Below are 25,906 nucleotides of genomic sequence, written 5' to 3'. Positions count from 1 at the left end.
GCCAGAAAAAGCCTACATGCTCACTCTAAATGGCCACATATAAAAGTTCTCTCCAATTTATGTAATACAGTATACTATTATAAGGTGTATAAGAAAACATAAAATAATCTGATTCACCACTCCTATTACATTGTATACGGAAAGCTTTGACATTCTCCATTGACCTATACATAATAGTAAGTTACAATATCCATATACATTTCATAAATTTCAAAGCGTAACATTCTGTTCCAATGAACAGTGATAAAAGAAAGTGAACTTTTCACGCTAATATGGCCATAAATTTAACAAATATAATAATATAATACTTTATACTGAGAAAAGCTGCTTGATAGATAGCTTGAAGAAATTGTTGCAAAATGCAAAAAAAAGCATAAAATAAATTAATAAAGATAAGATTATAACATTTTTTTTTTTTACAAATTGCAGTGTACTATAAATTAAATATATTGATTTCTTCCAATTATATGTCCAATAAATATAATCAAACGCTTTATTTTTATGCCAACATTATCTGTTAACCAAGCCAACCACTTACACAAGACAGCCAGTGTCTACACAGAATTAATTTCATAGCTCCAAGTACACTTCTGCACATCTATAACAGTAGAACACTTGCCTTGATACTAAGGCCAAGTGAATTTAAAACTATCAACCTTTTATTTAAGCATTTATTCACAGCTATAAGGAAGGGACACACCTTGTTCTCCATCACTATAAAATGCTTTTATTAAAAGAAAAGGATTTCCTCCAGATTCTGTATAATTTGTATAATCCGATAGGTCAATAGATTCAAATTCTAAAAGTTCTGAAAGACAAAGTAAAGGGTTAGGTAAGGTGATATGCATTTTCTTTTACCATCATTAATACATACATACAACAGAAGTTGTTACATTTGCAGCGAGAAATGAACTTGCAAATTTGGAGCTCTGGACATCTTTCTCTCCATGTTGAGGAAATGTCGTGACCTGTTTATACCTGTATCCGTCTAATCCCCCCTTCTGGTACCCTGGTTTGTATGTTTTACTTTTATATTCATTGTTATACTTATGCTCTGTAGGGTAGCCAGTCCAGCCTGTGCATAGAGTATAGGGCAGCATTACTTTGCCTTGATGCTACATTGTGTAATCTGATTCTGTACACCAGGTAACTGTTTTTTCCTGGCAGGAAACCAAACTCAAGAAGTGCTGTCTAGCCATAGGCAGTGAATAGCACTTGCTCTCTCTGTTTCACACACAGACAGAAAGTGAGTGCTATTCACTGCCTATGACCAGACCGCACTTCCTGAATTTGGTCTCCTGCAAGTCCAGCAGAAGACCAAAGTCTGTGCTTCTGAGCCATGAAAGTGACATAAAAATAATTTTTTTGCAGGGAGTAAATGAAAATAGGTATTTTACCTGCTGTATCATATGCAAAAACATAATTTTCATGACATTGTCCATTTAAAGATTATTCATATTCCTACTACAAATAAGCATGAAGAGTGAGCATTCTATAATCTCATATTGTGGTTGACATTTATTGACTTACTTTCCTACCCATTTCAAGTATCTTTAAGCAGACTGAAATAGCTCTTGCTACTGTTTTCTTCTGGGGAACCCCTGGTTGGGTTCCAGGAACACCAAGGGATTTGCAAAATCCTGGTTGTGAAACACTGGCCTATGATTATGTTTGTATAAAAAAAGACAACATTACATTGCTACAAAAATAGGACAGATTTTATGTTTAACAAAGAAAAAAGTCATTCTCAGCCTCAAACTGGTTTCATTTCCTATGGACAGTGTTCATTATTTTATAGCATTCAGCCACCCATGTAAATGAGAGTCACAGAGCCAACACATTTTTAGTCCAGCTACTTATACATTATATGAAGAAAACTATTGTGACACACTTCTTAATCATTGAATTTTAGGTGTTTCTTTCAGTGCCATTGCAAGAGGTGTATAAAATCCAGCACCTATTAAATGGCTACTGCGGTGGAAAACTATTTTTTATTTTTTTTAATCAACTGGTGCCAGAAAGTTAAACAGATTTGTAAATAGAATACGTAGGTGCACTCACCGCAAGGTAACAACTGTCGCATCTCGGTGTCCGATATCGGGTAGCCGGGTCACAGCATGCGGCGCTGGTATATGGTGGCGCTCAGAGGCAACGCCGGCAGTTTCGCATGAAAGTGCATGCTTCTTCCGGCCTCTAGTTCACGTCATCGCGCCCGGACATATGTAGTGGAGAAGAACGTGGGGTTGTCATAGTGATAGTAAACAAAGCTACGGAACACCAAGTGCGCCAAAAAGTACTCAACCAAACCGTAGTGCAAAAGGTAAGGAAAGGTGTCAGAAACCCATCACCTGTGTTAATCTGAAACAAAGGCAAAAATAACCAAACCTCAATATACTAAACGAGGACAAGGAAAATAAATAGATTATTATCCAAACTAATATAAAAAGATAAATATATAACAGGGAAAAAGAAAAATAGATCTCAAATAGTGTGGAGACTAAGGCAGAGTTAAGCAAGAAAAGGAGTCATATCGCCTCTATCATTAAATCCCGCAGAACCACGGGCATTAGTCCTCATAATCATACAGGCTTCTTCTTGCAGTAATAGATTTTCTATATCTCCTCCTGTATAAGGTACAGCTATTTTGCGGAGGCCACCAAATCTAAGTACATCGGTATTGTTCTCGTGATATGTCATTAAATGTTCAGCCAACCTGGGGATTCCTATCCCTTTCTTTAGGGTATAAAGGTGTTCCCTAAAGCGGGAGCATAATTGACGTTTGGTCTTTCCTATGTAAAAGCGAGAACAGGGGCAAGTAATATAGTACACTACATGTGTACTCTTACATGTAATAAGTTGAGACACTGTGAGAGACAGTCCACCTAAATTAACATGTTTCGCGCATGTATTAAACCGGCAAAATTTACAGTTGCCGCACTTGAAGTTTCTTATCATTTTGGTGTCTGTCAGCCAATTAGAGGAGCCATTGATTTTTTGCAGTTTGTTCTTAGCAAGCTTTTTCAAATGGTCTGAGATGGTAAGGTTTTTCCGATACGTAATCAGAGGAGGTTTCCTAGCGATATGACAGATTTCCCTGTCATTTTGGAGGAAGTGCCAGTACTTGCGGATAGTGGAGTTAATGACTGAATTAAGTGGGGAATTTTTAAATGAAAATGTCAATCTTCTTTCTTCAGACAATGTATTCTTCTTTCTATTGTTTTTTTTTTTTTTTTTTTTATATGCCAGGAGGTCCTGCCTAGTCATATTAGACACTTTTTCTTGTGCATTCTTGAGGGAGGAAAATGGGTACCTCCTCTCTAGAAGCCTATTCATCAACTCTTCAGATTGTCTAATATATGTATCAGGATCGCTTTTCAAACATTTAAGTCTAATAAATTGACTTAGCGGTATCCCCCGTTTGACATGGTCGGGATGTGAACTCGAAAAATGAAGAATGCTGTTTTTGGCAATGCTTTTACGATATCCTTCAGTAAGAAGTCCTTCTGGAGTGATAATCATATTGATGTCCAAGAACTCTGGATTGGTGGAACTGAATACACTGGTAAATCGCATGTTCATAGTATTGTTTGAATTCAAATGTGATACAAATGCGTCAAATGTACTCTCAGGTCCGTCCCATACTATAAGTATGTCAACAACATACCGTTTATATGCTTTGATGAAGCTAGAGTATTTGTTATTAGTAGAAAAGATATAGTAATATTCAAAAACCGCAAGAAAGATGTTTGCGAATGTACAAGAGATCAGAGTCCCCATAGCTGTCCCAGTCTTTGTTTAAACCATTTCTGTTCAAATTGGAAAGTATTCTGTGTAAGAATGCAGTGAATGGCCTCACACACGAAATCTACATACGCAGCTGATTTATCAGTTTGCTGAAGGAAAAAATGAACGGCCTGTACACCCCCATCAATAGGGATGCGGGTGTACAGGCGCTCTATGTCAATGCTAGCTAGATTGTAAGTACCGGAACAAGGGAGGTCTTGAATAAATTGGAGAACTTCAGTTGAATCCTTCAAATAAGAAGGAATAGACAGAAGGAGGGGGCATAGGAGCCGATATACTTTGACAGGTGTTCAGTAACAGAACCAATTCCAGCCACGATTGGCCGACCGGGGGGATTGGTCTTTGTTTTATGCACCTTAGGCTTCATATACCATTTCGGCCTCCTAGGTAAGAGGGGGAGAAGCCGTTCTGCTGTTTTCAGATCGATCACGCCCTTATCCACCTGTGTACGAAGAAATGTATGTAATTTTTCCTGTATTTTATGGGTAGGGTCTTGCAACAACGATTCGTATGTAGTCTGATCTGATAACTGGCTCATGGCTTCCGATTGGTAATATGCTGTTGTCATAACTACGATGCCTCCTCCTTTTGTCTGCTTTTGAAATTGTTAAATGCGTTTGTGAAAGATTATGATTCCAATACCATATTCACATGGAAAAATGAAAAACAGTCCAGAGGAGGTGCCAAAGGAGGTAATAGATGACGTTTCCATAGGAGACGCCGTAGTCCTGATTTTTGGACTACAGACTCCGACACTAGTATGTCGGATGAAGTAGGCAAAGAGATTAACTCCAGTTAATAGCAGTCTGGATGGTAAGGTCCCTTTAGACGTAAAACAAGGAGAAGTTAGCGTAAAAGGAAGAGGACAGTCGAGACCTTATCAGCAGATAAGGAAATCAGTATCTTGGAATTAGCAGGAGGGGTGAATAATGTCATCAATATTTCTGGATGTGAACTACCTATAGAATGCATCAATGCTTTATCAAAAGGGTTAAATTATGGCCTATATAAAAATTTCGATATTGTTGACTTCGAAATAGACCTTTTTAAGGCCAACAGGAAGATGTCCCTTTTCAAATTATATAATAACAAACCCAAGAAAGCCGATACCCCAAGGGAAGGTACCACACCATGTATGATTGGCCCACTAGGATTTGGTGCAGTCCATGGCTTTCAACAAAGCGATAATGAAGTATTCCGGCTCTTAGCAGAACTACCTAATTTACAACAGGATGAAGTACAAGTAGAAGATGATTCGTTTTTTACAGGAGGGAATCCATCTATGTTCAACCCCTCAGTGGCACCGGGATCCCCCCATCGATTTATTTACCCAGGCTGTAATACATGACGTGAAGTGCCTCATTTATCCGGAGAAACCATGCAATTTGACAAAGGAAGAGTCTAAAGCCTTGGGTTGGCTTGCTTCACAAACGCATTTAACAATTTCAAAAGCAGACAAAGGAGGAGGCATCGTAGTTATGACAACAGCATATTACCAATCGGAAGCCATGAGGCAGTTATCAGATCAGACTACATACGAATCGTTGTTGCAAGACCCTACCCATAAAATACAGGAAAAATTACGTACATTTCTTCATACACAGGTGGATAAGGGCGTGATCGATCTTAAAACAGCAGAACGGCTTCTCCCCCTCTTTCCTAGGAGGCCTTAATGGTATATGCTGCCTAAGGTGCATAAAACACAGACCAATCCCCGCGGTTGGCTGATCGTGGCTGCAATTGGTTCTGTTACTGAACACCTGTCAAAGTATATCGATTGGCTCCTACGCCCCCTCCTTCCGTCTATTCCTTCTTATTTGAAGGATTCGACTGAAGTTTTCCAATTTACCTTGGTCCGGTACTTACAATCTAGCTAGCATTGACGTAGAGAGCCTGTACACCCGCATCCCTATTGATGTGGGTGTACAGGCCGTTCGTTTTTTCCTTCAGCAAACTGATAAATCAGCTGCGTATGTAGATTTTGTGTGTGAGGCCATTCACTTCCTTCTTACACAGAATGCTTTCCAATTTGAACAGAAATGGTTTAAACAAAAGACTGGGACAGCTATGGGGACACCGATCTCTTGTACGTTCGCAAACATCTTTCTTGCGGTTTTTTAATATTACTATATCTTTTCTACTAATAACAAATACTCTAGCTTCATCAAAGCATATAAACGGTATGTTGATGACATAATTATAGTATGGGACGGACCTGAGAGTACATTTGACGCATTTGTATCACATTTGAATTCAAACAATACTATGAACATGCGATTTACCAGTGTATTCAGTTCCACCAATCTAGATTTCTTGGACATCAATATCATTATCACTTCAGAAGGAGTTCTTACTGAAGGATATCATAAAAGCATTGCCAAAAACAGCATTCTTCATTTTTCGAGTTCACATCCCGACCATGTCAAACGGGGGATACTGCTAAGTCAATTTATTAGACTTAAACATTTGAACAGCGATCCTGATACATGTATTAGACAATCTGAAGAGTTGACGAATAGGCTTCTAGAGAGGGGGTACCCATTTTCCTACCTCAAGAATGCACAAGAAAAAGTCTCTAATATGACTAGGCAGGACCTCCTGGCATATAAGAATAAAAAAAACTATAGAAAGAAGAATACATCGTCTGAAGAAAGAAGATTGACATTTTCATTTAAAAATTCCCTACTTAATTCAGTCATTAACTCCACTATCCGCAAGTACTGGCACTTCCTCCAAAATGACAGGGAAATCTGTCATATCGCTAGGAAACCTCCTGTGATTACGTATCGGAAAAACCTTACCATCTCAGACCATTTGAAAAAACTTGCTAAGAAAAAAATGCAAAAAACCAATGGCTCCTCTAATTGGCTGACAGACACCAAAATGATAAGAAACTTCAAGTGCGGCAACTGTAAATTTTGCCGGTATAATACATGCGCGAAACATGTTAATATAGGTGGACTGTCTCTCACAGTGTCTCAACTTATTACATGTAAGAGTACACATGTAGTGTACTATATTACTTGCCCCTGTTCTCGCTTTTACATAGGAAAGACCAAACGGCAATTATGCTCCCGCTTTAGGGAACACCTAAAGAAAGGGATAGGAATCCCCAGGTTGGCTGAACATTTAATGACATATCACGAGAACAATACCGATGTACTTAGATTTGGTGGCCTCCGCAAAATAGCTGTACCTGATACAGGAGGAGATATAAAATCTATTACTACAAGAAGAAGCCCGCATGATTATGAGGACTAATGCCCGTGGTTCTGCGGGATTTAATGATAGAGTCGATATGACTCTTTTTCTTGCTTAGCTCTGCCTTAGTCTCCACTTGGTTTTTTGCACTGCGTTTTTAGGGATTAAAAAAACGCCTGAAAAATCGCCAGTGCAGCGTTTTTTTTATTTGTGTGGAAATTGCACCTTGGCGTTTTTTTTTTGGTACCCAAAATTTCTTGGGTACCAAAAAAAAAAAAGGATGCAGCAGTGATGGAAATTTTTTTATTAAACGCAATGTATATATTTTATAATCCAATTTTTATTATTTTTTAATAAAGTGTTAATAAAGTCCAAAAAAGATTAAAAACCGCATGCAAAAACGCCAAAGTTAAAATCCACATAGCGTTTTTCTTGGCGTTTTCTCACTCCCATAGACTTCTATTGGAGCAAAACGCCACGATTTTGACAAAAAACGCCGGTTTGAGCGGGAAAAAATGCAGAAAAAGTGCAAAAACGCCAAAAGCATAAAAAAAAACGCCAAAGTGAAAAAACGCCAAGTGGAATTTGGAATTTGAAAATTTCTCATTGATTTACAGCTAACATCTGGCCGCAGCGTTTTTTGACCAAAAAAACGCCATGCGGCAGAATTGGCGTCTTTCTTTGCGTTTTGCAAAAAAAAAAAAACAAGTGGAGACTTAGCCTTTGAGATCTATTTTTCTTTTTCCCTGTTATATATTTATCCTTTTATATTAGTTTGGATAATAATCGATTTCTTTTCCTTGTCCTCGTTTAGTATATTGAGGTTTGGTTATTTTTGCCTTTGTTTCTGATTAACACAGGTGATGTGTTTCTGACACCTTTCCTTACCTTTTGCACTACGGTTTGGTTGATTACTTTTTGGCACACTTGGTGTTCCGTAGCTTTGTTTACTATCGCTATGACAACACCACGTTCTTCTCCACTTCATATGTCTGGGCGCGATGATGTGAACTAGAGGCCAGAAGAAGCACGCACTTTCGTGCAAAACTGCCGGCGTTGCCTCTGAGCGCCACCATACACCAGCATGCAGTGACCTGGCTACCCGATATCGGACACCGAGATGCGACAGCATTTCGCTCCGGGTCTGATTACCGGCGACCACAGGGCCGACGGCGTGTGACATCACGCCTCCGCGTGATGTCCCTCAAAGCTCCGCCCCTCAATGCAAGCCTACGGGAGGGGGCATGGGGGGGGGGTTCGTAGTGCACTTTATGGAGAAACTAATTTTTCTGTTTAAATAATTATTATAGAGAAAATAAAAAATTAAAATTCATAATAAACAACAAACATTACAAATACAAAAATGCCATATAAAGAAGTGATGACATGTGGAGGGTACAAAAGCCAGCTTAATATGCATAAGTTTTGACATCGACACAAACAAGGAAGCATATCCAGAATATGAGCATACAAAAAGAAACCAAATAGCGTGAAGAATCGGTTCAGGAGATTAAACAAATATAAGTCAACTAGCTGTTACCTTGCGGTGAGTGCACCTACGTTTTCTATAATCGTTCTACTTGATACTTCATCTTTTGTACGTGCACCCCGCAGGAGACTGTTATCGGAGGTCACCGCAGACCTCGCTGCAGATGCCATCAGGTGATATAGTTCCCCCATGTGTGCTCTCCCTACACTTCCAAGTTGAGATTTGTAAATTACTTCTATTAAAAAATCTTAATCCTTCCAGTACTTATTAGTGGCTGTTTACTACAGAGGAAATTCTTTTCTTTTTGGATTTCTTTTTGTCCGCAGTGCTCTCTGCTGACACCTCTGTCCGTGTCAGGAACCGTCCAGAGCAGGAGAAAATCCCCATAGCAAACATATGCTGCTCTGGACAGTTCCTAAAATGGACAGAGGTGTCAGCAGGGAGCACTGTGGACAGACAGAAAAGAAATCCAAAAAGAAAAGAATTTCCTCTGTAGTATTCAGCAGCTAATAAGTACTGGAAGGATTAAGATTTTTTTTAATAGAAGTAATTTACAAATCTGTTTAACTTTCTGGCACCAGTTGATTTAAAGGGGTTCTCCGGTGCTTAGACATCTTATCCCCTATCCAAAGGATAGGGGATAAGATGCCTGATCGCGGGTGTCCCGCCGCTGGGGACCCCCGTGATCCTGCACGCGGCACCCCGTTTGTAATCAGTCCCCGGAGCGTGTTCGCTCCGGGTCTGATTACCGGCGACCACAGGGCCGACGGCGTGTGACATCACGCCTCCGCGTGACGTCCCTCAATGCTCCGTCCCTCAATGCAAGCCTACGGGAGGGGGCGTGGGGGGAGGGGTTACATAGTGCACTTTATGGAAAAACACATTTTTATGTTTCAATAATTTTTATAGAGAAAATTTTAAAAAATTTTACAATAAACAACAAACATTACAAATACAAAAATGCCATATAAAGAAGTGATGACATGTGGAGGGTACAAAAGCCAGCTTAATATGCATAAGTTTTGACATCAACACAAACAATGAAACATATCTAGAATATGAGCATAAAAAAAGAAACCAAATAGTGTGAAGAATCGGTTCAGGAGATTAAACAAATATAAGTCAACTAGCTGTCCGTACTAAAGCTACAACAAGACACATAAGGGGAATTTGCCATTGCCCACTTCTGTAATATATACATGAACAGTCTTATGTCTACAGTGAACGACAGGTGTGAATTATAGTATAAGGCTATAATTAGTCGAAGTGGCATCTCAATTATCAATGGAAGAAAAGAAGAGAGAAAGTTAGCCCAGTGGATTTGATACCATTTCTTAAAGCCATAATGTTTTCATATTTGCATGAGATGTTTAGTTTGTTCACAACTTTAGTAATAGAGGGTACTATGGGGGATTTCCACACCTTAGTGAGGGAAATTTTAGCAGTGACACATACAGTATAATACTTGCCAGGTCTCGTAATTTAGGCGGGATAGAGTGCATGTGAATTAAGAGTAAGGCCATTTGGGGGGACCATGTAATATCTATAAGCAATACTTCTTCAAGCAATGCTCTACAAGACGCCAAGAAAGGAATAATAATTGGACACTCCCACAACATGTGCAAAAGGGTACCTTTGTGTCCACAATTTCTCCAACACATTGGGATGAGCCAGGGTAGATAAGCGCTAGTCGTTCTGGCGTGTAACACCATTGAAACGTAGATTTGTATATGGATTCTACATGAGAGACATATTTGAAAGCTTTATGTGCTATTTGAAATGCCTGTTTCCAGTCTTGCTCATCAATAGACATGCCTAGTGATTTTTCTCAAGAGTGAAAAGGGTGTAATTTATGAAAAGAGGTGGAGTGTAAATAAGTAGAATATATCAACTTCATACCTTTCAGATTACTGTTTAAGAAAGCAAATGTCGCTGTGTGTGGGTTTATCCCAGAGGGAGACAAGGTGCTAAGAAAATGTCTAATCTGTAAGTACATGTAGAAATCTCTTTTATGTATTGAGTATTTTATCTGCAGTTCTTAAAATGTCAGTAACTGTCCAGCGTCATACAGATGGCTAACCTGAGTAATACCCCTAACCAACTAGGTGTGCACATCTACAGGGTGGGCCATTTATATTGATACACCTTAATAAAATGGGAATGGTTGGTGATATTAACTTCCTGTTTGTGGCACATTAGTATATGTGAGGGGGAAACTTTTCAAGATGGGTGGGGATCATGGTGGCCATTTTGAAGTCGGCCATTTTGAATCCAACTTTTGTTTTTTCAATAGGAAGAGGGTCATGTGACACGTCAAACTTATTGGGAATTTTACAATAAAAACAATGATGTGCTTGGTTTTAACGTAGCTTTATTCTTTCATGAGTTATTTACAAGTTTCTGACCCATTGTGCTGTATTGTCAATGCAACCCTCTTCTCCCACTCTTCACACACTGATAGCAACACTGCAGGAGAAATGCTAGCACAGGCTTCCAGTATCCGTAGTTTCAGGAGCTGCAGAATGGGCAAAACAAAAATTGAACAGGACCCTCAGTTTACGCAGAAGATTTTGTTCAGTGATGAGGCAAACTTTTATGTGAATGGTGAAGTTAACAAACAAAACCACCGCTATTGGTCTGACACTAACCCACATTGTATAGATTCCTCCAAGACTGTTGGAACACAAAAATTGATGGTATGGTGTGGTATATGGGGTACAAAGATAGTGGGGCCATTCTTCATCAATGGAAACCTCATGGCCACTGGATATGTGAAATTGTTACATGATGGTTTCCCTCTTTATGCACTGAAACTGGCACGTTCCCTGAGTTTTTCTAGCAAGATGGTGCACCACCACATTATGGGTGTCAGGTCCGAGCATTCCTAGATAAACAGTTTCCTGGAAAGTGGATTGGTCGTCGTGGGCCAGTTGAATGGTCCCTAAGGTCTCCCGATCTGACCCACTTAGACTTTTATATTTGGGGTCATCTGAAGGCAACTGTCTATGCTGTGAAGATACAAGATGTGCAGCACCTGAAACTATAGATACTGGAAGCCTGTGCTAGCATTTCTCCTGCGGTGTTGCTATCAGTGTGTGAAGAGTGGGAGAAGAGGGTTGCATTGACAATCCAACACAATGGGTAGCACATTGAACACATTTTATAAGTGGTCAGAAACTTGTAAATAACTCATGAAAGACTAATGTAACGTTAAAACCAAGCACATCATTGTTTTTCTTGTGAAATTCCCAATAAGTTTGATGTGTCACATGACCCTCTTCCTATTGAAACAACAAAAGTTTGATTCAAAATGGCCGACTTCAAAATGGCCACCATGGTCACCACCTATCTTGAAAAGTTTCCCCCCTCACATATACTAATGTGCCACAAACAGGAAGTTAATATCACCAACCATTCCCATTTTATTAAGGTGTATCCATATAAATGGCCCACCCTGTAGATGTGGAATAGAGGCTTGTATAAATGTAAGGGGGAGAGAAGTGCAGACAGCAATGTTGCTAGGAGCAGCTCCTATCAGATATTTCATCCAGGCATTATATGATGCTTTAACAATAGGATTAGAAAGTGGAAGTGGAGATGTGGAGTTCCAAAAGGGAAGTCCCAGAACATTTGCGATGTGGTAAGGGGAAGTGTAAGTATGCTCTATATGCACCCAAGGCACCTCCAAGTACCACTTCCACCATCCACGTATAGAGTTGACTAGCGTAGCTATACAGAACCCATGCAGATCTGGTACGCCCAGGCCTCCTGCCTCCTTAGCCTTACTTAAAATGGAGTCTAGGTTTCTTGCCCGCCCAAACAAATCTTGACAGTAATCTCTGAGCTGTGTAGAAAAAAGTGTTCGGGACAGAAATTGGTAAGGTTCTGTATAAATATAAAAAACTTGGCAACAAAAACATTTTAAAAGTGGCTACACGCCCTACCCAAGAGATGTCACATTGGGCCAGTCTACAAGTCTCTTCCTCAATTTTTTTTTAAAAAGGGTTCATAATTATTCTGATATAGTAGTTTATGAGGGAAGGTAAGTTTGATACCTAAATAAATCACGTCAGATGTGCACCAGGCAAATGAATTGGACTGTTTAAGGGTGTGTAAAGTCTTTGCATTCAAAAAGAGAGGGAGTGCTTGTATTTTAGAGGCATTAAGGTGGTAGTACGAGAGATTTTCAAAACTATGAATGAGTTCCAGGGCAGCACGGGCTGAGATGGATGGGTGAGTCAAGGTAAGGATGATGTCATCCACGTATAATCAGATAAGGGTTGTCTGCTCTGAGAGCATGTGCAAGGGGCTCTAAGCATAAAATTAAAATGAGGGGGGAGAGGGGCACCCCTGTCTTGTGCCATTGGTGATGGACAAAGAATCCGACAGAGAACCATTTGCGAATACTCTAGCCATAGGGCAAGTATATAGCGAGGTGATTGTAGGCAGGATTGGGCCAGTAAAACCCATATGCTGTAGGACCAAGAAGGCGTACGACCAGCAAAGCTGGTCAAACGCCTTCTCGGCGTCCAAAGCAATAACCAGGGCAGTGTGGGTCCTTTCAATGTGATGGAAAACATTTAGGAGGCACTGTCACGATTCGGCAGGCTGGAGGTGGATCCTCTGTGTCAGAGAGGGATTGGCGTGGACCGTGTCGGTGGACCGGTTCTAAGTAGCTACTGGTTTTCACCAGAGCCCGCCGCAAAGCGGGATGGTCTTGCAGCGGCGGTAGCAACCAGGTCGTATCCACCGGCAACGGCTCAACCTCTCTGACTGCTGAGATAGGCATGGTACAAGGGATAAGGCAAGAGCAAGGTCGGACGTAGCAGGAGGTCAGGGCAGGCAGCAAGGATCGTAGTCAGGGGCAACGGCAGGAGGTCTGGAACACAGGCTAGGAACACTCAAGGAAAGGCTTTCTCTGGCACAAGGGCAACAAGATCCGGCAAGGGAGTTCAGGGGAAGTGAGGTATAAATAGGGAGTGCACAGGTGGAAACTAATCAGGGAGATTGGGCCAGGCACCATCATTGGTGCACTGGCCCTTTAAATAGCAGAGACCCGGCGCGCACGCGCCCTAAGGAGCGGGGCCGCGCGCACAGGGACAACACAGACGGGGAACGGGTCAGGTACGGGAGCCGAGATGCGCATCGCGAGCCGGATCTACTGTCACGATTCGGCAGGCTGGAGGTGGATCCTCTGTGTCAGAGAGGGATTGGCGTGGACCGTGTCGGTGGACCGGTTCTAAGTAGCTACTGGTTTTCACCAGAGCCCGCCGCAAAGCGGGATGGTCTTGCAGCGGCGGTAGCAACCAGGTCGTATCCACCGGCAACGGCTCAACCTCTCTGACTGCTGAGATAGGCATGGTACAAGGGATAAGGCAAGAGCAAGGTCGGACGTAGCAGGAGGTCAGGGCAGGCAGCAAGGATCGTAGTCAGGGACAACGGCAGAAGGTCTGGAACACAGGCTAGGAACACTCAAGGAAAGGCTTTCTCTGGCACAAGGGCAACAAGATCCGGCAAGGGAGTTCAGGGGAAGTGAGGTATAAATAGGGAGTGCACAGGTGGAAACTAATCAGGGAGATTGGGCCAGGCACCATCATTGGTGCACTGGCCCTTTAAATAGCAGAGACCCGGCGCGCGCGCGCCCTAAGGAGCAGGGCCACGCGCACAGGGACAACACAGACGGGGAACGGGTCAGGTACGGGAGCCGAGATGCGCATCGCGAGCGGGCGTGTCCCGCATCGCGAATCGCATCCCGGCTGGGAGCAATATCGCAGCGCACCCGGTCAGCAGGTCTGACCGGAGCGCTGCGAATAAGAGAACGCTGCGAGCGCTTCGGGGAGGAGCGGGGACCCGGAGCGCTCGGCGTAACAGGCACCTGGTATCGTCTGATGCCTACTTGCCAGGCACAAAGCCAGACTGGTCTACGTGAACCAAGGATGTTAGTATAATTGCCGGAGGCAATTAATTTGGTAAAAATCTTAAGGTCTTGGTTCAGCAATTAGATTGGTCTACAAAAATCGGGGGAAGAACTTGGGATTTCCCAGGCTTGGGAAGTGTCACTATTAAAGCCTGAAGGTTTTCAGTTGGGAAAGTATCTTTGGTTATGGCTGCTTGGCAGAAATCCCTAAGGAACGGGGAGAGGGTGTCACAAAATGATTTGTAATAAAAATTGATAAAACCGTCAGGGCCCGGTGCTTTCTGGGAGGGAAGGGATTTTACAGTTTTTACAATTTCAGCCAAAGATACAGGACAGTTAAGGGATGTCAAATGTTCCTCGGTGAGCTTCGGTATGTGAAGTGGAAAGATCGAATAGAGTTGTCCAGGGAAGGAGGGGAGGGTATGGAGTCTTGTAAGTTATATAAGGAAGAATAAAAATCTTGGAAATGATTAGCTATGTTGTTACGCCGAGCGCTCCGGGTCCCCGCTCCTCCCCGGAGTGCTCGCTTCTCTCTCGCTACCGCAGCGCTCCGGGCAGCTCCACTGACCCGGTGCGCTGCGATACCGTCTCCAGCCGGGATGCGATTCGCGATGCGGGTAGCGCCCGCTCGCGATGCGCATCCCGGCTCCCGTACCTGACTCGCTCTCCGTCTGTCCTGTCCCGGCGCGCGCGGCCCCGCTCCCTAGGGCGCGCGCGCGCCGGGTCTCTGCGATTTAAAGGGCCACTGCGCCGCTGATTGGCGCAGTGGTTCCAATTAGTGTGTTCACCTGTGCACTCCCTATTTATACCTCACTTCCCCTTCACTCCCTCGCCGGATCTTGTTGCCATTGTGCCAGTGAAAGCGTTTCCTTGTGTGTTCCTAGCCTGTGTTCCAGACCTCCTGCCGTTGCCCCTGACTACGATCCTTGCTGCCTGCCCCGACCTTCTGCTACGTCCGACCTTGCTTCTGTCTACTCCCTTGTACCGCGCCTATCTTCAGCAGTCAGAGAGGTTGAGCCGTTGCTAGTGGATACGACCTGGTCACTACCGCCGCAGCAAGACCATCCCGCTTTGCGGCGGGCTCTGGTGAAAACCAGTAGTGACTTAGAACCGATCCACTAGCACGGTCCACGCCAATCCCTCTCTGGCACAGAGGATCCACTACCTGCCAGCCGACATCGTGACAGTAGATCCGACCATGGATCCCGCTGAAGTTCCTCTGCCAGTTGTCGCCGACCTCACCACGGTGGTCGCCCAGCAGTCACAACAGATAGCGCAACAAGGCCAACAGCTGTCTCAACTGACCGTGATGCTACAGCAGCTACTACCACAGCTTCAGCAATCATCTCCTCCGCCAGCTCCTGCACCTCCTCCGCAGCGAGTGGCCGCCTCAGGCCTACGACTATCCTTGCCGGATAAATTTGATGGGGACTCTAAATTTTGCCGTGGCTTCCTTTCCCAATGTTCCCTGCACTTGGAGATGATGTCGGACCAGTTCCCTACTGAAAGGTCTAAGGTGGCTTTCGTAGTCAGCCTTCTGTCTGGAAAAGCTCTGTCATGGGCCACACCGCTCTGGGACCGCAATGACCCCGTCACTGCCTCTATACACTCCTTCTTCTCGGAAATTCGAAGTGTCTTTGAGGAACCTGCCCGAGCCTCTTCTGCTGAGACTGCCCTGTTGAACCTGGTCCAGGGTAATTCTTCCGTTGGCGAGTACGCCGTACAATTCCGTACTCTTGCTTCAGAATTATCCTGGAATAATGAGGCCCTCTGCGCGACCTTTAAAAAAGGCCTATCCAGCAACATTAAAGATGTTCTGGCCGCACGAGAAATCCCTGCTAACCTACATGAACTCATCCATCTTGCCACTCGCATTGACATGCGTTTTTCCGAAAGGCGTCAGGAGCTCCGCCAGGATATGGACTTTGTTCGCACAAGGCGTTTTTTCTCCCCGGCTCCTCTCTCCTCTGGTCCCCTGCAATCCGTTCCTGTGCCTCCCGCCGTGGAGGCTATGCAGGTCGACCGGTCTCGCCTGACACCTCAAGAGAGGACACGACGCCGCATGGAGAATCTCTGCCTGTACTGTGCCAGTACCGAACACTTCCTGAAGGATTGTCCTATCCGTCCTCCCCGCCTGGAAAGACGTACGCTGACTCCGCACAAAGGTGAGACAGTCCTTGATGTCTACTCTGCTTCTCCACGTCTTACTGTGCCGGTGCGGATATCTGCCTCTGCCTTCTCCTTCTCTACTATGGCCTTCTTGGATTCCGGATCTGCAGGAAATTTTATTTTGGCCTCTCTCGTCAACAGGTTCAACATCCCAGTGACCAGTCTCGCCAGACCCCTCTACATCAATTGTGTAAACAATGAAAGATTGGACTGTACCATACGTTTCCGCACGGAGCCCCTTCTAATGTGCATCGGACCTCATCACGAGAAGATTGAATTTTTGGTCCTCCCCAATTGCACTTCCGAAATCCTCCTTGGACTACCCTGGCTTCAACTTCATTCCCCAACCCTGGATTGGTCCACTGGGGAGATCAAGAGTTGGGGGCCCTCTTGTTTCAAGGACTGCCTAAAACCGGTTCCCAGTACCCCTTGCCGTGACTCTGTGGTTCCCCCTGTAACCGGTCTCCCTAAGGCCTATATGGACTTTGCGGATGTTTTTTGCAAAAAACAAGCTGAGACTCTACCTCCTCACAGGCCTTATGATTGTCCTATTGACCTCCTCCCGGGCACTACTCCACCCCGGGGCAGAATCTATCCTCTGTCCGCCCCAGAGACTCTTGCTATGTCGGAGTACATCCAGGAAAATTTAAAAAAAGGCTTTATCCGTAAATCCTCCTCTCCTGCCGGAGCCGGATTTTTCTTTGTGTCCAAAAAAGATGGCTCTCTACGTCCTTGCATTGACTACCGCGGTCTTAATAAAATCACGGTAAAGAACCGCTACCCCCTACCCCTCATCTCTGAACTCTTTGATCGCCTCCAAGGTGCCCACATCTTTACCAAACTGGACTTAAGAGGTGCTTATAATCTCATCCGCATCAGAGAGGGGGATGAATGGAAAACGGCATTTAACACTAGAGATGGACACTTTGAGTATCTGGTCATGCCCTTTGGCCTGTGCAACGCCCCTGCCGTCTTCCAAGACTTTGTTAATGAAATTTTTCGTGATCTCTTATACTCCTGTGTTGTTGTATATCTGGACGATATCCTGATTTTTTCTGCCAATCTAGAAGAACACCGCCAGCATGTCCGTATGGTTCTTCAGAGACTTCGTGACAATCAACTTTATGCCAAGATAGAGAAATGTCTGTTTGAATGCCAATCTCTTCCTTTCCTAGGATACTTGGTCTCTGGCCAGGGACTACAAATGGATCCAGACAAACTCTCTGCCGTCTTAGATTGGCCACGCCCCTCCGGACTCCGTGCTATCCAACGTTTTTTGGGGTTCGCCAATTATTACAGGCAATTTATTCCACATTTTTCTACCGTTGTGGCCCCTATCGTGGCTTTAACCAAAAAAAATGCCAATCCCAAGTCTTGGCCTCCTCAAGCGGAAGACGCCTTTAAACGGCTCAAGTCTGCCTTTTCTTCGGCTCCCGTGCTCTCCAGACCTGACCCATCTAAACCCTTCCTATTGGAGGTTGATGCCTCCTCTGTAGGAGCTGGAGCGGTCCTTCTACAAAAAAATTCTTCCGGGCATGCTGTTACTTGTGGGTTTTTTTTCTAGGACCTTCTCTCCGGCGGAGAGGAACTACTCCATCGGGGATCGAGAGCTTCTAGCCATTAAATTAGCACTTGAGGAATGGAGGCATCTGCTGGAGGGATCAAGATTTCCAGTTATTATTTACACCGATCACAAGAACCTCTCCTATCTCCAGTCTGCCCAACGGCTGAATCCTCGCCAGGCCAGGTGGTCTCTGTTCTTTGCCCGATTTAATTTTGAAATTCACTTTCGGCCTGCCGATAAGAACATTAGGGCCGATGCTCTCTCTCGTTCCTCGGATGCCTCGGAAGTTGAACTCTCTCCGCAACACATCATTCCTCCTGACTGCCTGATTTCCACTTCTCCAGCCTCCATCAGGCAAACTCCTCCAGGAGAGACGAAGGTCTCTCCACGCCAACGCCTCGGAATCCTCAAATGGGGTCACTCCTCCCATCTCGCAGGTCATGCAGGCATCAAGAAATCTGTGCAACTCATCTCTCGCTTCTATTGGTGGCCGACTCTGGAGACGGATGTCGTGGACTTTGTGCGAGCCTGCACTGTCTGTGCCCGGGATAAGACTCCTCGCCAGAAGCCCGCTGGTTTTCTTCATCCTCTGCCTGTCCCTGAACAGCCTTGGTCTCTGATTGGTATGGATTTTATTACAGACCTACCCCCATCCCGTGGCAACACTGTTGTTTGGGTGGTCGTTGATCGATTCTCCAAGATGGCACATTTCATCCCTCTTCCTGGTCTTCCTTCAGCGCCTCAGTTGGCTAAACAATTTTTTGTACACATTTTTCGTCTTCACGGGTTGCCCACACAGATAGTCTCGGATAGAGGCGTCCAATTCGTGTCAAAATTCTGGAGGGCTCTCTGTAAACAACTCAAGATTAAATTAAACTTTTCTTCTGCATATCATCCTCAATCCAATGGACAAGTAGAAAGAATTAACCAGGTCTTGGGTGATTATTTACGACATTTTGTTTCCTCCCGCCAGGATGATTGGGCAGATCTTCTACCATGGGCCGAATTCTCGTATAACTTTAGAGTCTCTGAATCTTCCTCCAAATCCCCATTTTTCGTGGTGTACGGCCGTCACCCTCATCTCCCCCTCCCTACTCCCTTGCCCTCTGGTTTGCCCGCTGTAGATGAAGTGACTCGTGATCTTTCCACCATATGGAAAGAGACCCAAGATTCTCTTTTACAGGCTTCATCTCGCATGAAAAAGTTTGCCGATAAGAAAAGAAGAGCTCCCCCCATTTTTGCTCCCGGAGACAAGGTATGGCTCTCCGCTAAATATGTCCGCTTTCGTGTCCCCAGTTACAAACTGGGTCCACGCTATCTTGGTCCTTTCAAAGTCTTGTGCCAAATTAATCCCGTCTCTTACAAACTTCTTCTTCCTCCTTCTCTCCGTATTCCTAATGCCTTTCATGTCTCTCTTCTTAAACCACTCATCATCAACCGTTTCTCTCCCAAATTAGTTTCTCCCACTCCTGTCTCCGGTTCTTCTGACGTCTTCTCAGTGAAAGAGATACTGGCCTCCAAGACGGTCAGAGGAAAAAGGTTCTTTTTGGTGGATTGGGAGGGCTGTGGACCTGAAGAGAGATCCTGGGAACCTGAGGACAACATCCTAGACAAAAGTCTGCTCCTCAGGTTCTCAGGCTCTAAGAAGAGGGGGAGACCCAAGGGGGGGGGGTACTGTTACGCCGAGCGCTCCGGGTCCCCGCTCCTCCCCGGAGCGCTCGCTTCTCTCTCGCTACCGCAGCGCTCCGGGCAGCTCCACTGACCCGGTGCGCTGCGATACCGTCTCCAGCCGGGATGCGATTCGCGATGCGGGTAGCGCCCGCTCGCGATGCGCATCCCGGCTCCCGTACCTGACTCGCTCTCCGTCTGTCCTGTCCCGGCGCGCGCGGCCCCGCTCCCTAGGGCGCGCGCGCGCCGGGTCTCTGCGATTTAAAGGGCCACTGCGCCGCTGATTGGCGCAGTGGTTCCAATTAGTGTGTTCACCTGTGCACTCCCTATTTATACCTCACTTCCCCTTCACTCCCTCGCCGGATCTTGTTGCCATTGTGCCAGTGAAAGCGTTTCCTTGTGTGTTCCTAGCCTGTGTTCCAGACCTCCTGCCGTTGCCCCTGACTACGATCCTTGCTGCCTGCCCCGACCTTCTGCTACGTCCAACCTTGCTTCTGTCTACTCCCTTGTACCGCGCCTATCTTCAGCAGTCAGAGAGGTTGAGCCGTTGCTAGTGGATACGACCTGGTCACTACCGCCGCAGCAAGACCATCCCGCTTTGCGGCGGGCTCTGGTGAAAACCAGTAGTGACTTAGAACCGATCCACTAGCACGGTCCACGCCAATCCCTCTCTGGCACAGAGGATCCACTACCTGCCAGCCGACATCGTGACATATGTCTTCCGGAGTTTAAGTTGTAAGCCCAGAGACAGGATGCTTAAGGTGAGCTATATGGGATCGTTCATGCCGGTTTTTAAGGCGTGAAGCTAATAATATGCCCACTATATATAATTTTGTGAGTAGTATCTGGCTTTAGTTCGCCTAAGATTGTTCTCATATTGAAATAAGAGAAGTCCCCTAAGGTCCTGTCTTAAAGTGGACAACTGAGTGACTAGGTCAGGGGATGGAAAAAGGCTTCCAGATGTCCTAATTTAGTTAAAACACTAGTCAGTTGTGCATCTTTCTTTTTGCTAATAGATCCATATTTAACAACAAAAAAAAAACCTGATATAGACTTTATGACAATTCCATAAAGTAAAAGAGTCTATCTCCGAGGTAGCGTTAACAGTGAAAAAGTCAGTCAGATTGTTTTGTAATGTCGGGACATGCTCCGGGTGAGACAGTAAAAAGGGACTGGCTCTACATAGATATGCAGGAGAGGTGTTAGATTGTTCAGGTAGAGACAATGAGATAGCTGCATGATCCGACCAAGAAATAAGTTTAATGGTGGAAGATGCTAGGTTAGAGAGCAAGGGCCGTTCCACTAGGAACATGTCGAGGCGTGAATACGTATTATGGGTCAGAGAATGGTGGGTATAGTCCCTATCTGTATTCTCCAGGTATCGTATAGTTCTTCTGACTAGAGCAGGTGGGCCAAGGAAGCAGGAGAAATGCGAGCTGTGGATGTGGTATCTAGAGATGGAACTGCCACTAAATCAAAATCTCCGCATATAATAAGTGGACCTTTTTTAATGCGGGTAGTACTCTTTAAAGTACTGCGGAGGAAGCGGTGCTGGCCTAAATTGGGCACAAATAGTGACACAAGTGTGTATGGCAAGTTATTTATCAAACAGGAAAGTATTATAAAGTGCCTGTTGGGGTCACAGACTAAGTCATGTACAGCAAAAGCTACAGTGTTCCTGATTGCCAACAACACACCTCTAAATTTTGTTTTATACTATGAATGAAAGATGTGTGGGTATGATGGGTGTTTAATCCTAAAGACATCTTTTCTAAGGAGGTGAGTCTACTGAATGCAGACTACATCAGCTCCCAATGTCACAGCTTCCTTCCACATGAAAGAACGTTTATGCGGGCTATTTAGACCATTCACATAAATTCTGATCAGTTTAATAACCATAAAGTAAAATAAAAAAAACATGATAATGGATGAAATTGTCAAATAAGGGGTTGACCACAAGCACCTCCCAGCCAGCACGCTTGGGTCATAAGAAAGTGAGCAATGCATTATGGACAGACAGGTAGTATGCTAACCTCACAACACACATGAACACATAAAACAATGCAAACCAATAAACTATGACAATAGTAAAGGATATGGCAGGTGAAGGCTGAGGCCTATCTTCCTGAGTGGGGGAAATGTCCATGCCAAAGCCGGACCAAACTTCACAGCAGAAAAGCCCAAAGTGGAAGCAGAAGTTTTAGAGTCCAGAGTCAGCGAACTGTGGACCAGTCATCATGAACCTTGCGGATAGACATGTGAGGTCTCTTGTTGGAATCCAAGGAAAGGTTCCATCGTCGTAGAAGAGCCTTGCCTTCTTCTAGTGAGCGGATCACATGTGTGGCATCATCATGGCGTATGAGCAGATGTACAGAAAAGCCCCATCTATATTGAATGTTTGCTGAACGGAGAGCAGACGTAAGGGGTTGCAGAACATGACGTAACTGTAATGTGGCCAGAGTCGTAATGGGGAACAGAGTCGTCCAAATGCTTTGGAAGGGGTAATCTAAGTGCCGGCCTATTTCCAACACTTGAGGAGAGCAAGTTGGTAGCACAACTTGTATGAGAGAGCGGATGTACTTGGGAATGTCCACAGGCACTACAGATTCTGGCACTCCACACAGTTTAATGTTATTGTGCCAACTGCGATCTTCCAGATCGGTGACTTTTGCTTTGAGCGCGGCAATATCATCTTCTGCAGCATGATGAGAATAAATAACCTCATTGTGATAGGCAGCGAATTCCCCAAATTTGGTTTCAATATGGTCAACCCTCATGTCAAGGTCCTCCACAGTGGTGTGCAAAGGGTTAATTACAGCCATTATGCCCCTAACAGAACATAGCAAGCATATGCGTTATCGGAGTGTCTGTGACAGCTTGACCCCAAACAGAAATGAGCTGCAGATCATCTTCGTCTGTAGGAGGGAAAGGGTCAGAGCCCCAAGCAGCCTGAGGTTGTTGTCTGAACAGTGGGAAGCTGCTAGGCTGTCTTTGTGGCAATGGGCTGTGTGGAGTGTCCCCGTCAGTCCCGAGGTGGATGGGGGCCTAGACGCGAGGGAGACAGGTGGTACCTGAGGGCTGGGTCCCAGAGAAGAAGCAGGAGATGTTGGTGCATGAAGCCGGTGACCCTGCGGCAAGCAGAAGGTGAGCACTGTGTAGCGCTGGATCAGAGGTGGAGCGCCTGTGTAGTGAAGGCGAGATGCGCGCAGTCTGAGACAGCTGCAGCTCTGAGTCCCACTCTCTGTCGGCGCCATCTTGGAATGGAGGCCGCCTCTGTGAAAAGTTGAAATTTGCCAGGGATCTGTGCTTGATAATCTTCTTTTTCAAAACAGGCATGTTGGTGAAGGTTTCCCATGTCCGTGGGTGCTAGGTAGGCTCTGTAAATCGCTGTGTAGTCGCTGTAAATGGCTATATAAAGCGGAGCTCAGCTAATGCGTGACCATTCAGTCTGGTAGCCAGGCCACGCCCCTCTTTACAAATTTTTCTATTAAAGTACTACTTTTTAAAAAAGCTAACTTAAAAAAAATATATACAGTGTAGAAAAAGAACTGCAGGGCACTCACCATAGGCGTGAAAAACTTCTTCTTTATTCTTTATTCCATTAACAAGATACGATGCATACAGACAGGAACAGACGGACAAGGTCATCCCCGCACCTTTGTCCATCCGTTCCTGTCTTTATACACCGTATCTTGTTAATGGAATAAAGAAGAAGTTTTTTAAGCCTATGGTGAGTTCCCTGCAATTCTTTTTCTACACTGTATATATTGGATCTGATTACTGCTTTAGCAGTGAGCACCACCTGGCAGGTGAGCTGTCGGGATCGTTGGAGCATACACTCCTCGGGGCAATGATAGTCACTTGCAGTGCTGGGTTGATTTTTACATGCTATTGTGTTTAAAAAAAAAAAAAAAGTTTGCTTAAAACTGATATATTCTGACCACCTATAACTATCTCACTTTTCTGTATGTAGGGCTGTGTGAGAACCCCTTTTTTTACCATGATCTGTCGTTTTTACTGGTACCACTTTTGCATATATGTGACTTGTTGATTACTTTTTATTCGTTTTTTCTGGTGTATGATGTGACTGATTAACAGCAATTTTTGAATTTTTTTATTTTTTTTATGTTCACACCATACACCGTACGGGATCATTTACATTATATTAATAGTTTGGACATTTCCGCACAGGGCAATACCAAATATGTAGATTTTTTTCTATTTTTTTTTATTTGTAAAATTGGAAAAGAGGGATTTTTTTTTTTGCAGGGAGCCTTTTTTACTTTTATTAAAACTTTTAAAACTTTTAAGTGAAGCTCCGGCAGCCATCTTGATTCATCAGACTCCCGCGATTGCACCACAGGTGGTCTGATGAACACCCTCAAGTTCCGCAATATTTCAGATGTCATGATAAATGTTGGTCACGTTATCTGAACTATCGCGTGATCACTGATATCCGCCATTGTCAGTGAGTCCCTAGCTGCTGATAACAGCTGGAGCTCACCTGCTATGTAGTAAGCGCTGCTCCTGCACTCGCTTCATAGCTTTGCAGTAAGTTACTCGCTGCAGCATCATACATTTATGGTGCGTGTCCTAGAGGGGATCATCATTATTCATCATTCAATCATCGGCTGATCACTGGCCTTTACATTGGCCAATTAGCGGGAACAAACATTCCTAAGAACACTCATTTGGCTGATACTTGGCCCGTATAAAACTATCCTTATGCTTTAGCATACCAAGACATCTTGGATAATTGTACGCTTTTCACTTTGTAGGCACTATTGGGGGTAGGACTTTTCTGTTCCAGTATGATTGTACCCCAGTGATCCAAAGCTTATGGGTTTGCTGTGGAAGAAATTGACTTCTCTGCACAGAGCCCTGACCCTAATTCCACCAATCACCTTTGGGATGAACTAGAATGGACAATGCAAACCAGGACCTCATGCCAAACATTACTGTCTGATCTTATAAAAGCTCTTCTAAATGAATGTGCAAAATTCCCACATACTTCAAAATCTAGTAAAAGCTGATATAATGGCAAAGGGGTGAAAAGCTCCATATCAATGCCATAGAATGGGATGTCCTATTTGCACCAGTAGGTATAATGTGTAGTTGTCGCAAAATATTTGTCCATATAGTGTACGTATTGATGTTTTAATTAAGATTGTTCCAGCCTGTATATTAGACTCTATTTACATCTGTGTTCTGGCTTCTGTTTATAAAGAAAGACACAAAATTGGACACCAGTAGAACCTGGTGGTTGATGTCTGAAGAAAATTATGACATAGCGGGTATAACAGAGACTTGGTTGGATTATAGCTGTGACTGGGCGGTCAACATACAGGGTTATAGTCTATTCAGGAAGGATCGGACAAAACTGAAAGGGGGAGGAGTTTGTCTGTATGTGAAATCAAGTCTGAAGTCCGCACTGCGGGAGGATATATGGGAGGGAGACGATAATGTGGAGGCATTATGGGTAGAAATATATGGAGATAAAAATAAAAAAATTCTGATAGGGGTTTGTTATAAGCTACCAAACATAATGGAAGAGGCAGAAGATCAATTACTGAGGCAAATAAACAAAGCAGCAAATCAAAATGTGATAATAATGGGGGACTTTAACTATCCTGATATAAACTGGGAGACTGAGACCTGTTAATCTCATAAAGGAAACAGGTTTCTGACTATAACTAAAGACAATTATCTGTCCCAAATGGTGCAGAGCCCGACCAGAGGGGGCGCCCTACTAGACTTAATATTAACCAACAGACCTGACAGAGTAACTAATGTGCAGGTAAAAGGACACCTGGGAAATAGTGATCATAATATAATACATTATAACTTATTTTTCAATAAGGGAATCTCTCGAGGGGCCACAAAAACAATGAACTTTAGGAAGGCTAAGTTTGATCAGCTCAGAGAAGCCCTTAACAATATAAAATGGGATATTGTCCTCAAAAACAAGAATACTGACACTAAATGGGAGACTTTTAAAGATATCTTAAATTATCACTGTAATAAATATATACCTTATGGGAATAAAAGGGTCAGAAATAAAAGAAAACCAATATGGATTAACAAAAACATTAAA

The 25,906-nt window shown here is 44.1% G+C and overlaps 1 protein-coding gene across 5 annotated transcripts in view; it reads right to left on the bottom strand.

The window, feature by feature from the left end:
• LOC130355880 (uncharacterized) overlaps positions 1-25,906 on the bottom strand; it is a 501,680-nt gene that overhangs the window by 210,153 nt on the left and 265,621 nt on the right. For all 5 annotated transcript variants that reach the window (XM_056556685.1, XM_056556690.1, XM_056556686.1 and 2 more), the window contains exon 17: positions 701-808. In XM_056556685.1, the coding sequence (XP_056412660.1) occupies positions 701-808 (108 nt within the window). The remainder of the gene's footprint in view (positions 1-700; positions 809-25,906) is intronic.

Source organism: Hyla sarda, chromosome 2 (assembly GCF_029499605.1).
Source record: "Hyla sarda isolate aHylSar1 chromosome 2, aHylSar1.hap1, whole genome shotgun sequence".
In the NCBI taxonomy this organism is placed as follows: domain Eukaryota; kingdom Metazoa; phylum Chordata; class Amphibia; order Anura; family Hylidae; genus Hyla; species Hyla sarda.
The sequence above is the reverse complement of the archived record's forward strand: the minus strand, read 5'-3'. Positions and strand labels throughout refer to the sequence as shown.